The following is a 15569-nucleotide window of genomic DNA, read 5'->3' on the forward strand; positions in this document are numbered from 1 at the left end:
ACAGGGTTTCCCTGGCAGAAAAAGGTCAAAATAAGGCACAAGCACTTGTTCCCATGTGCTTGATGTTCTTCCAGGAACACTTTAGTGGCAGAGAGCTGCAGGCTCTGAGCTCTGAGCTCTCTGCCCCATCAGAGAAGTGATGGCCCCTTGTGTGAGGGACAACAGTTGGATTAAGGTGACAGTGGTGAATCATGTGAGGTCTGGTCCTGCTCTTGCCAGGGGCTCAGTGACACTCAGGGGTTTCAGGCAGTAATGGGATGTTTGTTAACCCATCCCTCCTTGCAGGGCTCCAGAAGGGTCAGCTTGGTGGCACTGGCTCTGACAGCACCACAGGTTTGACATCATCCCCTCAGAGCACAGCAGGTCACACAAATCCAGGTTGTGCCCATGATGCATCCCAGGCACCCACTGCTCTTCTGCAATTTATTTCTAAGATCTTTATTTTTTAGACAAGTGTCTCCTGGGAGTGCTCCCTGCTACCCAGCACAGCATCCCTGTGTGCCATTGAGGGGTCCTATGCTTTGGCTGCACCCTCCTTCTGCTGGCACAAACCCCTTGGAGCCGAGTTTTTGCTAAGAAAAGACCATCTCAGTGCTGAAAATCTGGGGAAAAAAAAAAATTGCATGTTTGAGTTGTGACATTTCCCTAGGGAGTTTGCTGGTGCTGCTGGGGCATTGGTGGCTTTGCATCCCTGCTGTCCTGCAGACACTCCTAGCTGCAATATACTGATTTTATTGTGTTTTTCCCCAGTCAGGACCCAGGTACTTTAAATCACAGTTCCCCACAGACCTGCTGGAGCACATGGGCTGCCCTGACAGGGGTGCTGCTCTTCCTGTGGCTTTGGTCTTGCTTTAGCCTGGCGAGCCCTGAGCCCTTCTCCTCCCCCTGAGGGCAGTTTGGAGTGTCTGCTCCCTGAGCTGGGGACAGTTTTCCTGCGCATCCCCTTGCCCAGGGACAGGTCAGCCCCTCTGCATGCTGCCAACTGCTCCTTGAGGTGCTGGAGATGCTCCTGACCTTTATCAAGTGGAGGATGGCTTTCTGCCCTATTTAATTTCTTAATTTCTCTGCACCTTACCTCCCCAGTGTCCCAGTTTGCTCTCCCATCCTTGGGGCTGTCCCATGCACACAAGTGGTGCTTGGAAGAGTTAAACCCATTGCATAACCCAGTGTTGCTGCTGGTGGAAGCATATTTTCCACATGATTAAGTTTTTGTTTTGTTGGGGTTATTTTTAATGTTATGCAGGGATTTTTTTGCTACTTTTGGCCTTGCCATTTTGGAACTGGGCTAATTTGGGATTTATGGTGAGGCCTCGGGCACACTGGGCTGGGTGACTTTGTGAGGGGCAGCATGGCAGTGCAGTTCCAGCTGTGCAGGGTTCCTGCTCTCATGGCAGTGAAGATCCAGCTGTGCAGCATTCCCTGGAGGACTGGGATGCTCCCGTGGCAGTGCAGTTCCAGCTGTGCAGGGTTCTGCGTCCATGGCAGTGCAGTTCCAGCTGTGCAATGTTCATTCTCCCATGGCAGTGCAGTTCCGGCTGTGCAGGGCTCCCAGGAGGAGTGGGATGCTTCCATGTCTCTCAGGGACAGCATTTTTGCTCTCTTGAAGTTCTGTGAGTAATGCTCAGTTGCACAGCTGGGACTGAGGGTTGGAAAAAAGTGTTCAAAGTGACCCAGCAGTTTTTGGGATTAGTTCTAGGTTTGTTTTTTTGTTTCTTTTTTTCTGCTTGGCCTATATTAAGCATGTGGAAGTGTGCTGTGCTTGCAGGAAGAGTGTAGTTCCACCTCACAGACCCCAGCAGGGTCCAGTCTGAGATGGCCAGAGGAAAAGGGATGATGGGCTTGTGTTTGGAGGAGCCCCTTTAGCCAGCCACACTCCTACAGAGAGAGGGAGGGAGAGAAAAGCAGGCAGCACATCATCAAAGGCCAGGAATAAGTGGGGTGAGATGAGCTGAGAGCTGTGTTGCTGTCTGGAGGGGCAAGGACTTTGCAAATAATAATGTTTTCATTCATAATAATAAATGATTAAAGAATAATAAATAATCATTGCAAAACACTGAGCAACAACAAAATGCTCACTTAGACTGGTGGCTGCAGGGACCCAGACAGTGAGCAGCAGCAGCCTGGGGTGGGGAGGGCTCTTAGAAGTGTGTTTTCCTAAAACCTCCCTCTCTGTGCCTGCATCACAGGAGCGTGCTGCATGTGGCTGATGCCTCCAGGAGCTTGCAGGGGACTGAGCTGATCTTGTGCTCACTCTGCCTTTGGGATATTTGCTGTGGGTGATGCAGAGCAGCTGGGGCTGGCGGGGGACAAGGCCACATCACCCCGGGCCACTTGGGGCACTTTGTCCTTCCCAGCAGCCAATGCTCCTGCCAAGGAATAGATAATTCCCTGGTTTTTCTTGAAAAGCTGTTGGCTGAGGCAGTAGTTTTAAATTTGCTTCTCCTGAAGGACTTTGTTAAGCTGGAGCATCTTGCAGGGGAGACAAGCAGCCTGTCTCGGAGGGAAGCTGAAGGGTTTGGGTTTCTGAGCAGATATGGACAGAATGAGAGCGAGACCACAGAAGCTCCGTGGCTGCGTGGGTGTTGTCTGGCACAGCTTGTCTTGATGCAAATGTGTTGGGTTTTCCACAAGCCAGGGCCAGCAGCCTCTGATCTGCGTCAGCTGGAGCTCGAGGAGGGCACGTGGCAGTGGATGCCAAAGACTGCCTGTGTCTGCAAAGCCAGCCAGCTCCCCCCCAGAACGTGGCTGAGTTGTTCACACCAGCAGTGTGTGCTGTGATTCCAGTGGTGTGGAGGAGTGGGATGTGTAGGTCTGCCAGCCTTTAACAGCAGTGCCTGGGCACAGGGCTGTGGGGTAAAAGCCTTTGTCACTCCCAGGCATGGGCTGAGGGCTTTCTGGGAGCTGGGTCCTGCTCTGTGGCAGCAGTGGGACCTGGTGTGCTTACAGCCCCTCAGAAGCATCCCTTTGCTGTGCCAAGTTTGGTGGTGTGGGCAGGGATCAAGTGAACACAATAAACAGAAAGAAAACCCCAAATTTAATGTAATTATTGTGGAGGAAAATCCCACACTCCTTCTCCCAACCCAACCTGCTGGTACCGTGAGTCTCTGCACGTGCTTTACTCCTGCTTTGGATGCAGCAGGCAGGTCCTGTGATTCCTTGCCAGGAGTGATGCCTTGTGAAGGCTGACCTAGGACAGAGACTAGACAGAGCTAAAGAATAAAGTAGGGATTTCTTAGAAGGTTTTAATGGGTACACCTTGGGCAGTACAAGAGCACAGCCAGATGAACCCAAAATGGATGACTGGTCATGGGGACTCATACCTTTATAAGTTCTGCTCCATTTGCATATTGGAGTTAATTGTGCAATTACAGCTTTGGCTTATGAAGTCCCATCCTTCTTATTTTTCTCTCTTCAGCCCACGTTGTTTGTGCTCTTGGGGCTGAGATATGGATCATTTGTCCTTGGTGCCCAGCTAGAGAAGGAATTGTTTTGTCTCCCTACTCTGTGAAGAGAGCTCACCATCCCCTCATATGAAGCTCAGACCCACACACTAAATCAACACAGAATCTGAAAAGTATAAAAGCTAGAACCTGAGGCATCAGGAGCAGCAGCTCAGAGCAGGCTGTGTGTCCCCCCAGGTGCAGAGGCCGTTCCCAGCCACGCTCCTGCCATGACGGACGCTCCGCGCGATGCCGGCCCCAAGCAGGCGGCGCCGGCGCGGCCGGACAAGCCGGCTGCTGACTTTGGCTACGTGGGCATCGACGCCATCCTGGAGCAGCTGAGGAGGAAAGCCATGAAACAGGGCTTCGAGTTCAACATCATGGTCGTGGGTGAGTTGTTCCCCCCGTGCTCAGCCGGGTGTTGTCATTGTGCCACCACAATGTTTGTCCCCTTTGGAGCCTCCTCAGGAACAGCGCTGGGGGCTCTGCCTGGGCAGTCAGCAAGGAGCTGAGCTCCCGAGGAGCTGGCCTGGGGTCAGCTGGGGTTAAAGCTGTCTATGTGATGTGGTCCTCATCCTCCTGCATCTTGGGGTGCATTGTCCAAAGGCACATCCCAGAGGAAAGCACCTTGAGAGGTGTCAGGGCTCACAAGAGCTCCCTTGACAGCTCCCTTGACCTGGAAGTCCTGCCCTGGTTTGTGTCAGAATGCACATCTGAGAGCTCAAGGGGCTGCACTGCTGCTGATATTCCAGAACCCTCATCCCTGCTGGTACCTTCAGCAATTTGAGTAAAGTCTACAAGTACCAGGGAAGATGTGATAAAAGCAGTGATTTACTGATGGAAATAAAGAGCAGCAGGAGGGGTTTGCATAGCTCTGTCATTTGGCTCCTTCGGGGACCTGCAGGGTGGCACAGCAGGGATGAGGGTGTCCCAAGGAATGTCCACATGCAAGGAGGGAGGGCTGGAGGGTTGTGAACCCAAATCCTGCTGCCCACAAGCTCCTGCTCGTTAGCTCTCCTGGGCTAATTACCACTGGCTGCATCACTGCTGCTCTGGCTGCAGCTTCAGGATCTGTGCTCCTGCAGCCCCCAGGCCCCCAAAGCCAGGGATGGCACAGCCACTGACCTTCAAAATGCTGGAGAGCTGGGCAGGCACTTTGGGACACCAGCCAAGGGGAAAAGGGAAAAGAAATGAGGCTTTTCTACTCTTTTCCAGCTATTAATGTCTGACCTGGTGCTGTGGAGCCTCTTGTGTGAGCTGTGCTGTGCTCCTTGGGGCTTGGCTGGTCAGGTGGCAGCTGTGTCCCTGCCTGTGTCTGCCAGGGGAGCTGCAGGGGGATGAGGGGAGTAAATCCGAGGCAGTGACCAGTAGTGTGGTGATGGGGCCTCACCATCCCTTATCCTCCTGGGAGGAGCTGTGTAAGGCTGCAGGTTTGATGGGCATCCTAGAGGTCTGCCTGGGGTTGTGGAAAGGTCTGATCCAGAGGTTTTGGTAATTCTTTTAAAGATTTCAGTGTGCTGGAGCTTTCCAGCAAGCTCTGTGGATGCTCAGCCTTTCCCATTCTGATACTTTCATTCCCTCTGCAAGGAAGTTTCCCTGGGCTGGGTGATCACAGCAAGGCTGGTCAGTGCATAACTGTTAGAGCCCTGCATGTTGAGAATTTTAGACTTTCTGTCTTAAAAGGCACAGACCCTCAAAAGAACACCACATTTGACCTGAGGCCATGGAGAAAACTTCCAAAAAAACAGAACCACTTCTTGGGAGGCGTTTTAAAAAATCCAGTTCTTTGCTGCAAACAGAGGAATCACTGCACTGGTCCTGGGAGCCTGAAAGAGAGATTACCTGTGCTGAGCTCCCATTTCCCTGCTGGAGGAGGCTCCCATTCCTCCAGGAGCAGGCTGTGCTGCCTCAGCAGTGTGCTGTGCAGATGGGGAGGGATGTTCAGGAGCAGCTCTGCCTTGGCAGCACTGTGTGTGGTATGGAGGCCTGTGCTGCAGCATGCCTGGAAAACATTGTTCTGCCCTTGGCAGGAGCTGGGCTGGCTGTTTACAGGCTGGGAATTCAGGGCAGCACAAACAAGTCGAGCTCTGGCCCTCCCAGAAGATGCAGGAGGAGCAGGGGAAGGGGCAGCAGCCAGCCCTCATCCTGCTGTGCTTCCCTAGGGATGGGGTTAGCTCCATTACACCCGTCCAGACTAAACTGTGAGTCCTTGAGCTGGAATTGTTCCAATCTCTGTCTTTCAGGAGGGAGGTGACTTGTCCTGCAGGGGAGCTGGGAACTGAGCATCACTGCCATGTGGGGGTCACTCCTCACCGTGTCCCTGTGATGCGGCTTTGTGAAAACCCTTTCCCCACTCTAGCAAGGTCCCCATTCAAAGGGGTTTCACAATCCCAACCAGAGCTGAGAGGGGGCTGCATCCTATGGTCAGCTTAGTCCCTTGTCCTCTAAAGTTGCGGAGATGAAGAGGAATGTCTAAACTTTTAAAAATCCCAACCCCAAAGCACATCTTTTGCATTCAGTTTTCCATGCAAAGCAGCTGGAAGGAGAGCAGAGGTGGCCAGGCTCAGCTGTGATTTTCCCACTGGATTTCAGTTGTGGGAAGGGCAGTGGGCTGCAAACCAGGCCTGTTGGAAGGGAGCTCTGCTCTGTGCTCAGCTGCCTGTGTCACACCCTTAGGGTTCCCAACTGCACCCCACTGTGGCTCAGTGAGTTCAGCCTGTGGATGTGGTGCCAATGGGACATCACATCCTGGCTGCTGGTGGCTCTCACCTCTTTCCAGGCAGTGCAGCTGCAGCAGCTTGGACAGACACAAGTGCAGAGACCCACTGCCTGGACTCTGATTTCACCTGTCCCCAGTGTGTCACACAGCTTTCCCCTCTCCCCAGGTGCTCCATTGAACGGTGAGCAGTGGGGCAGTGAGAGCTCTGTTTTGGCTCTGCATGCCCAGCTCCAGGCCTGTTAGTGCTTTGCCCTGTGTTTTCAGGCAGCAGGGGACTGGGAGCTCTTCCCCCCAGCCTGGTCCATGTGTTTCTTACAGTCCCACAGTGACAGTCGAAGAGTTTTCCTGTGCTGGATTGCAGCCATTGGTGATGTTGCAAACTCAGCTGTAAAACTGCTGTTTGATCAGGGAGTGAGGTGATGCCAGGAGGTAATGCCCAGTGCTGGTTGCTGCTTTGGCAGCCTGGATGGGCCAGGACCCTGAAGGATGTGGGTGAAACCCTTGCTGACTCTGCTTAGGGACACTCTGTGGGACAAGGGACGTGCTGGTGGCAATGCCATAATAGTTGGCTGTAACATGTCTTGGCAGAATGGGCTCATTGGGTCCCCATGGTGTGTGCAGGATCTCTGCAGTGTTTGCAGGGGGCCATGGGTTTTGAGGAGTTAATTTTTTTTCTGCTCCCTGGGTTTTGAAGAGTTAATTCTGTTTTCTGTACTCTGGAAAACTTGTTCTCCAGGCTCATGGGACAGCTGTTCCTGGAGAGTCAGGAGCTGCTGCTGTCCTTTCAGTGCAGATCAGCATCAGCTCTGGGATATAAAGCACGAAAATGCTTTTTTAAAAGATGTTTTTCTAAAGTTGTGGAATCTCATGTGCTTCTTGGGCTGTTGTTTGTGGAATTCAGAGAAGCTCCTGGCGTGGACCTGTGTCTGTGCAGCCAGCTGGGCCGATTGCAGCAGCAAGTCTGTCAGGGAAGCAGCAGCAGATGCAGCAGGCCTGAGGTTTGTAGGATTGTTGCTGCTGTTAGTCCTGTCCAGATAAAGACTTGCCAAGCTGCTCCAAAGCCTTCCCTGTGGAACTGGACAGAGCAGACTGCAGGAGAGTGAAGGCACACTTGGGATGCTTTTTCCTGGGATTCCCTGGTCCCCATGCCCTGCTGAGCATCACCACAGCTCTTCGAACATCCCCAGCACTGTCTGCCTGTCCTTGTGTTGCCGGGGTTTTGCCTGGATGCAGAGAACCAGCTTTTGGTTTGCTGCTTTGGAGCCAGGGAGGGGCTTTACTACCTGCAGCATCCTCCTGACTGGGCTGGACTGGAGCTCGTTGGCTCGGGGGAGCTGCAGGGGAGCAGCTGCTCCTTGTCCTTCCCTCCCTCCCTTCCTCCCTCCCTCCCTCCGGCAGATCCAGTGCAGGCTGAGTCTGTCAGCAGCCCCATCCCCTGGCCCCTGACAGAGCAGGGAGTGCTGACTCTGGGCTATCCTCCTCTTTTCCAGGTCAGAGTGGCTTGGGGAAATCCACGTTAATCAACACTCTCTTCAAATCCAAGATCAGCCGGAAATCTGTACAGCCAGCTGCTGAGGAGAGGATCCCCAAGACCATTGAAATCAAATCCATCACTCACGGTGAGGCCCTGCAGGTCCCACCTGCTGCTTTGGCTTCAGGTCCTGCTCTGCCTTGTGTCTGGGGACTCACAGAGTTTTGGACCTCTGTAAACCTCCACTCTTATCTCTCTAAATGGGCTTTTACCATCCAGAGATGTTTGCAGGGCTGAGAAAACATCTGGTTTTTATTTATTCATCAGCATTGAGTTAATTGTGTTGGAAGGGGCCAGTGAGGTGGCTGTGGGAGTGGCACTTCAGGGCGGATATGGGGCTGGATCCCTTTGGATGGCTGATTTGTGCCTCTGAGGAGCTGTGAAAGTGCATTTCTCCCCTGGGACCAAGCTCCAGCCCTGCAGCTGAATTTGGGAGGGTGGGCTTGGCCAGAGCACCCATCAACACTCGCCTCACATAGCAGATTTGCTCTCTTTCAGAGATTGAGGAGAAGGGGGTTCGCATGAAGCTGACAGTCATCGACACGCCGGGCTTTGGGGACCACATCAACAACGAGAACTGGTGAGCTGCCCCTCTGCCCTGGGTGCAGGGGGAGGGCAGGAGAGCCTCAGCACACCCTGACCCTGTGCCCAGGGCTGGAGCCTGGTGCTGTGCCCCCCTGCTCTGTGGGCAGCAGGAAGGAGGTTGTTGTGGTGGCAGAGCAGTGCCATGCTCCCCGTGAGAGCCACAAACATCCTGCTGTTCCAGGCATGAGACAACCTTTGTTTGTGGCTGGGAGCAGCTGTGTGCCAGCAGGGCCAGTCCCCAGACCCTGCTCATGTGGCTCTGGAGGCTGAACTCTGCCTGGGATCCCTGGCACAGTGTCTGCTCTGCCCCTGGGCTGGGCAGGGCTGGCCCATGGCAGGGACCTTGTCCCCACCGCCAGCTGGGCTGGGCTTGTGGGCTTTGATTCTGCTCATGCTCCTGTGCTGTGGCACCCTGCAAGGAGCCAGGGCATGGTCCCCGCACTGTGCCGCTCCACAGCCAGGTCCAGGAGGAGAGAAGGGAGCACTTTTGGGGCATTTTCTTGTCTAAAGCAGCCAGTAAATCCCCTCCTGCAGCAGTATGTGGAGCTGCTAAGCAGTGAACACCTGAGGTGTGCATCCCAGGCTCTGCAGATTCTGCTTCACACAGAAAGTCAGGGTGGTCCAGGTCCCTCACACCATCCTGTGTTGCCCTCTCTGCAGCTGGCAGCCCATCATGAAGTTCATCAACGACCAGTACGAGAAGTACCTGCAGGAGGAGATCAACATCAACAGGAAGAAGCAGATCCCCGACACGCGGGTGCACTGCTGTATTTATTTCATCCCAGCCACGGGCCACTCGTACGTACCCTGCTGTCCCTGCTCCCCTCGGCTCCCCTCTCCATGGCCCAGCAGCTCAGCCCTCAGGGCACTTCTGCCCAGGATCCTCCCATGGTTTTTGGGGCTTGAGGAGCTCAAGGACAGCTTGAAGCTATCCTTAGGGCTGTATCAGCTGGAGGCCTCACAATAAACAGCAGAGCTGCTGTACCCCAGAGAAATGTGCTGTTTCCTCTTCTGAAGAGCCATGAAATCCTCTCTGAGCTCCTGGGAGCTGCTGCCTTTGCTGTGGTCACTTGGCTTGCTTGACCAAGGATGGACACAGGTCTCAAATTGGATGGAGAGGCTACTTTTGCAAGAAGAACATTAATTTTTTTTTTTCTTTGTCTCTGACATTGTAAGGGGAGAAGCCAGTTTTCCTTGTGCTTCCAAGGCAGCAAACACCCTCACCCCATAAGGGTATTTTGTAGGCTGTTTGACTAGTCTGCAAGAGGGATGCTGTTTATTCAGCCCAGAGTTCTCCTGGCTCTGGCACTTCTCAAGTGACAACATCAAAAGGCCCAGATCTCGCTCTATATTTTTTTTTCCTTTTCTATTTTCTTTTTTTCCCCCCTCCTAGGCACACAGCCCACCCTGAAAATCTGGGGCACTTAAAATGTCTTGAAAAATGTGACTTAAAAGTATCACAACAGAAAACGAGACCTAAGTTTCCTTTTGATTTGTGTCAATTCCCTCCACTTCTGGCTCTGTCTGCACTGGGGATGTTTCTGGGTCTGTTTTCAAAAGTAAACTTAAGCCTCCAGCACTGCATTAATGTCAGCCTTTTCCACTTCCCCATGTGGAGATTTATTCCAATAGAAAAGACTTTGTTTTGCTTCTGTCAGTGGGTAGACCAAAAATGCATCCTTCACTGGAATAAAATGCCTGCATGGGCCAGTAATGCCCCTCTTGTGTAACTGATCAGGAGCAGAGGGGCTGATGAAACATTTATGGTGGAATACAATAAAACAGAGAAGCTTTCAAAGGGAAATGACATTTTTAGGCCAGTCTAACGTGTTGGTCCCACTAATCTCAGCCCAGATCTGCAGCCCCTGCCTCGGCAGGTCTGACTTGCAGCCTTAGTTGTGCTCCAGCTTTTCCTCACCCCTCTGGCTGTTTAACTCTTAAAGAACAGATCTGATGCTCAGAGAGGGGGGTGTGTTGGGTGCCTGGCAGTGCAGGCAGGGATGTAGAGCCCCGTTCTGTGTCCCCTGGTGGAGCCTCTCCAGCAGCGCTCTGGTTTCTCTCACCCGCCGGCCAACAGCAATTGTGTGGATTTTCAGCTGCTTTTTTTCCTTCTCTCCAGTGAACATGTGTTTCCAATATCTGAGTGAGCCCAGCAGTTGGGGGCTGTTGTTGCTGAGCCCTGTGCTGATCCTCTTCCCCTGCAGGCTGAGAGCCTGGCTGGGGCTGTCCCCACGGTCACCAGTTCACCCATCTCCTCCTGCCACCTGAGGGACAAACCCCACTGGGAGGGGGAGGTTGATGGGAAATTTTGCTTCTTTGAGAGCTCAAGCAGGAATTAGGGTTCCTTTTTGCTCTCTTATGAAGTCCAAATTATGTTTTTCATCATTGTGGACAGGCTTTCCCCAGCAAAGGGTGATGTGGACACCTCTCCTGCAGGGTGGAGCTGCTGTGACAGTGCTGTAGCAGAGGATCCTGTGGGGGAGCCTTGTCCTGGGGTTGTCACACACAGCTAGGTGCAGGTTTGTGCCCTAGCCGAGGCAGCAGGTCCATGGTCCCTTGCAGCAGGGTATGGAAAGGGCATTGGGGTCCTTGCTGTGGTGCCTCTGTCTTCTCCAGGGGTGACTGGGAGGATGGCAGTGGCTGGTAGAGCTGTAGGGCCTGCACTGGGGACATTGTCACCCAGCCCCAGCACGTCGCCATGGCCCTATCCACATGCTGCACTCACCATCCCTGGTGCTTGGTGCTGCTCTCCTGGGATGTACCTGCACGGGCTGTTGGTGTTGCCTGGGGAGCTGCTGCTGGTGATGTGGGTGGGCATGGCACAGGCTAAGCCTGCCAGGGCACTGGGTGAGAGCTTACTTTTTCCTAGATAAAAAGGAGTGAGGGATAAAAAAAAAAAAAAAGTTGGTGCAGAGATCTGGAGGCCAGAGCAGAGGATTGCTTGGCTCAGTTTCAGTCTGGCCCTCCCATCCACGCAGCTCCAGGGTTAATCAGCAGAGAAATTTTCTGCTGCATGAGGGAGTTCACAAGGGAGTTCAGGATAAGTTTTGCAGCCCATGCAGTTCACACACAGCCTGTAACACTCCCATGTACCTGTGCCTGTGAAGGCTGAGGATGGTGCTGGCTGGGGCTTCCAGCTGCAGTTGCACAGGCCAGACCCTGCCACCCAATAAATATCTCTGCTCTGACCCCTGCAAAGCTCTGTTCACCTCAGGAATGGCTCTGGAACTCTGCCTGGCCTCATCAGCACCTCTCCTGCCTCTGCCAGGGCTGGTGGCTCAGGAACTGCCATCCACTCCCTCCTTTCCCTCTGGCTGCCCCTCTCAGGTGCCCAGCAGCTCCCTGGAGCAGGTGATGGGGCTGGGCAGCTGCTGGGTCCTTACTGGTGTTTGCTTAACACGCAGCTCAAATTCCTGCTGTTATTTGGTCTGGGGCACAACCAAAAGGAAATAACTTCACAGCTCACTGTGGATTTTGATTCCTGTAACAGCATTTCAGAGGAACCAGCAGGAACGAGCCTGTGCTTAGATTCTGTCTGTGCACAGTGGCAGAAATAAAAATGTGTGTCCTGGGCACCACAGTGGTGCCCAGTTGCACAGCCTCCCCCAAGCCCACAGCAGAAGGGGATGAAGGAACAACCAGCACCACCTGGAGTGGTTTGAGCCCATGCTGCACCTCCTGCTCCAGCCCATCCACTCCCCTTTGAGCTCCTCCACCCCTCCCAGCAAAGCCCAAAATGTGTATGTTGTAAGTTAATAATATCAGGGACCATGTGGAAAAGGGGAGGAAAATAGATTAGTTTTTTTTCTTGAGCTTTCCCTTCTATGATGTGCTTGGAGCAAATAGCACTTGTCACCACCTTGATCCATGGTGTCTTCACATGAATGTGATGTGTAGCTACAGGCAATCATTGTTCTTAGTGAAAATGTTCATTTCCTTTTACATAATTAAAGTTCTGGGGGAGCTACCTACCTAGCAGGAGTCGATAGGATATCTAGAAACTTGCAGAAAACCCTGAAAACATACGGTTTGCTCTGCTGGGGAGTCTCAGGGTGATGCAGGGAGATGACCTCTGTGGATGAGGCACTTGCAGGAGCCCATGGGAGCAGAAAGTTGTGTCAGAGGTGCCTGGGTGCAGATGGACAAGGTCACTGTGCCTGGGGGATGCTGCTGGACACAGCAGGGGTGTGGGCAGGCTCTGGCTCTGCCTCCTCTCCTCACTCACTGTGGCATCCTCTGGGTGTGTGAGGGATCTGAGGGATGGAACTGAGCTTTTAACATGTAGATTGAGCTGCAACTCTAATGTCTGCCTGATTGTGGATTCATGCTCTGTATGCATCCTGGTCTTTAAAGGAAAAGCTGATGAAAGAGGCAGGAACACAGGCTCAGTGGGGAAGAAGCTTTTAGAGGAGAAAAATTGTTTGGAAAATAGCAAAAAGAGAGGAGGGGAAAGAATTCTGCTGGGAAAGGAGCATTACTGCATTACTTCCTTGGAGGTCTGGGAAATACATTATGCAGAGCTCCAAACAATGTTTGCCAGCAGCAATTCAGCTTAGATGTGTCCATGGGGGGTTCCTTGTGGTTTTTTCTATTCTTTCTTCCCTTTAATAACCAAAATCTCTCTTTCCTGGGGCCCAGGGTGATCTGTGACCCTGTGTTTGTGTTAGGACCTCGTTTGTCCCTGTGCTAATGATGTGCTCAGGGCTGTGTGTGTTGTTGGTGTGTGAGGACAGGATCCACCTGGCACAGTCCAGCTTCATCCCTGGGAGAGGGGATGATCAGGGCAGGGTTCAGCTGGGTGACCAGTGCTGGCTGCTCTGGGGCAGCCTTGAGCTGCTGTTTTCAGGTCAGTTGGAGCTGAGTGGGTCTCTCTGGGGCTGAATGTCCCTCCCTCAGCACTGGAGCCTGGCAAAGGTGTCCCCGTGGGATGGGGACACTGCCTGGTGGCTGCTGAGGGGCAGGATCAGTCCCTTCCCCTCTGCATTCCTGTGCCTGGGTCTGCAGGGGTCTCTGAGCCCTTTGTAGGGCCCAGACCATGGTGGGGTTTGGCTTGGGTGTGTTGGCAGTGGGTTCTCTCTTGGCCCTTCAGTGAGGGCTCATTTCAAACACCTCCTGCCCAAAGGAGATCTTGACCCTGGGGCCTCCAGGTTTCCTTTTCAAGGCAACACCTACTCAACTGTGCTGCATGTCCCCATCATCACCTTCAGAGCCACCAAGGGGCACCTGCAGCACCTGGAGGTGTCCCAAGGAAGGTTTTCTCCTGGTTTGGGACCCCCAGCAGTTCAAACACCTTCAGGGAGGACTGAGGAGCAGGGGGGGGATGATGGCCAGGTGCCTTCATCGCTGTCTGCAGCCTTGGATGTTTAGCAGTGTGGAAGTGGAGCTGTCAGCAGGGAGGGATTTCCCAAGGCACTGATCACTGGGGTTATGCAATCCCTGCAGCTTTCCTCTGCTGAGACTTTTGTTGTAGAGATTTCCTGACATTCTTGCCCTCTGGAACAAGCAGCATCTCTTCTGTGCTCTGTGAGCCCCTGGAGAATGTCCAGAGCTTTTTTTTAATCCCAGCTGATGAATGTGAGAGGCACTCCCAGCTTGTGCATAACCACAGACTTCAGGGTTTACTTAAAGTAAACCCTTTCTTACAACCTTTTTGTATGACTCTTTGAAAGAAATCTAGAATCATAGATTGTTGTGTGACATTGATGGAGAACTTAAAGGCTCCCAACAAAATCCTGTCCAGGCATATGATAAACCTTCAGCATCAAGGTTTCTGGATAAAGTATATCACTTTCAAAAACATGAATATTTTGCATAAATATTAATTTACATTTTATTGCTTTTGTACTACCAGTGTAACAGGTGCTTCCAAATACTCTGGGAGCAAATGATGAAGCAGATATTAGATGAGGTATGCAGAAATACTCTCAGTAAATTGTCCCAAGCAACTGGTGCTCAACAGAGGGGGAAGTGTGAGCAGGGACAGTCACCTGTGGCCATTTCCACGTTGTGCTGTCCCTGGATGGTTGGTGACAGCTTGGATAGAGCTGGAGCAGGTTTGGATTTGTATCTGGCAGCGCAGCCAGCATCGCCCTGCTCTCGTCCCAGCTATACCAAGGACACCAGTAGCTCTGGGCAAGTTCCTGCAGTCCTCTATGGCCCTGCAGAGATAAAAGCCGTCTGCTACTTCACGGGGCTTTTTGTGAGGGCTCACAGCGGCAGCTTTGAAAGGGAAATGTTTAAAGTGCTTTCAAACCCTCTTGTCCTATCTGAGAGGAAGCGATTCCCTCTCTGTCTGCTCTTTGAATGCCCCTCCCTACCAGGGGATTGCAGCAGCAAATCCCCTTTTTCCTGCCATTTTCCAGGAATGCGAATCCCCTTTTTCCTGCTGTTTTCAAATCCCATTTTTTCCTGCTGTTTTCCAGGCTCCGGCCGTTGGACATCGAGTTCATGAAGCGCCTGAGCAAAGTGGTCAACATCGTCCCGGTGATCGCCAAAGCCGACACGCTAACACTGGAGGAGAGGGACTACTTCAAACAACGGGTAAGGGGCTGCTGCCCCTTCCCTGGGCTCCCATCTGTGCTAGCCCATCCCCTGGTGCCCCTTGCCCCCCTCGTGGCTCTCCTGGCAGGGCTGTGCAGGCAGGGCCTGGCCGGGAGCCCAGCGCATTCCTCCGGCTGCAGCTCGGAGCGATCCCGCGTGGCCGCGGGGTAGGGCTGCTCTCCAGGCACTTCCTTGTGTTTCTCTTGGATCTTTGTCAGTGCAGGATAAGTTTGGAGCTGCAGGCCTGCTTCTCCTGCCTCCTTTGTTGTTGTTGTTGTTGTTGTTGTTATTTTCAGGCTGGTTTCTGTTATTTTGGGAGGTTGGTGCACGTAGGGGCTGGAAAAGCCTCCCTGTGCAGCATTGTGCACTGATACAGGAACCAGTCAAAAACTTGTGGGTTTGCTGAGCTCAGCTGGGTGAGGTTTAGGAGGAAAGCAAGGTATGAAATTCCCGTGGTTGGGAGCTGAGGAGGGGCTGTCTGAATCCACAGCAAGGCATGGGCTGTGCTCTGAGAGGTGGAGGTGGCCCATTTGGGGGTTTGGTAAGGGACTGTAAATCCGTTTGTGTGGGTGGTGGATGTGGCTGCAGGCGTGAGGGCCTCAGCATTCCCTGCAGAAGTAAAAACCACCAAGCTCCTTGATCCATGAGTCTGACCTGGGAGAAGTAAAGGGAAAGAGAGTTCTGCCAAAGGGTAGTTTTAGGGGCCACTCCTCTGGTTATGGACAGCTTAGCCAGGGGTGGTTCCATGCCCCAT

General features: G+C 53.0%; 1 protein-coding gene across 6 annotated transcripts in view; it reads left to right on the forward strand.

Annotated features, from left to right (window-relative positions):
* The window catches only part of SEPTIN9 (septin 9), a 151306-nt gene that overhangs the window by 128781 nt on the left and 6956 nt on the right, over positions 1 to 15569 (forward strand). For all 6 annotated transcript variants that reach the window (XM_059863972.1, XM_059863975.1, XM_059863974.1 and 3 more), the window contains 5 exons: positions 3639 to 3830; positions 7650 to 7778; positions 8189 to 8270; positions 8936 to 9073; positions 14698 to 14815. In XM_059863972.1, the coding sequence (XP_059719955.1) occupies positions 3639 to 3830; positions 7650 to 7778; positions 8189 to 8270; positions 8936 to 9073; positions 14698 to 14815 (659 nt within the window). The remainder of the gene's footprint in view (positions 1 to 3638; positions 3831 to 7649; positions 7779 to 8188; positions 8271 to 8935; positions 9074 to 14697; positions 14816 to 15569) is intronic.

Source organism: Haemorhous mexicanus, chromosome 20 (genome assembly GCF_027477595.1).
Source record: "Haemorhous mexicanus isolate bHaeMex1 chromosome 20, bHaeMex1.pri, whole genome shotgun sequence".
Lineage (NCBI taxonomy): Eukaryota > Metazoa > Chordata > Aves > Passeriformes > Fringillidae > Haemorhous > Haemorhous mexicanus.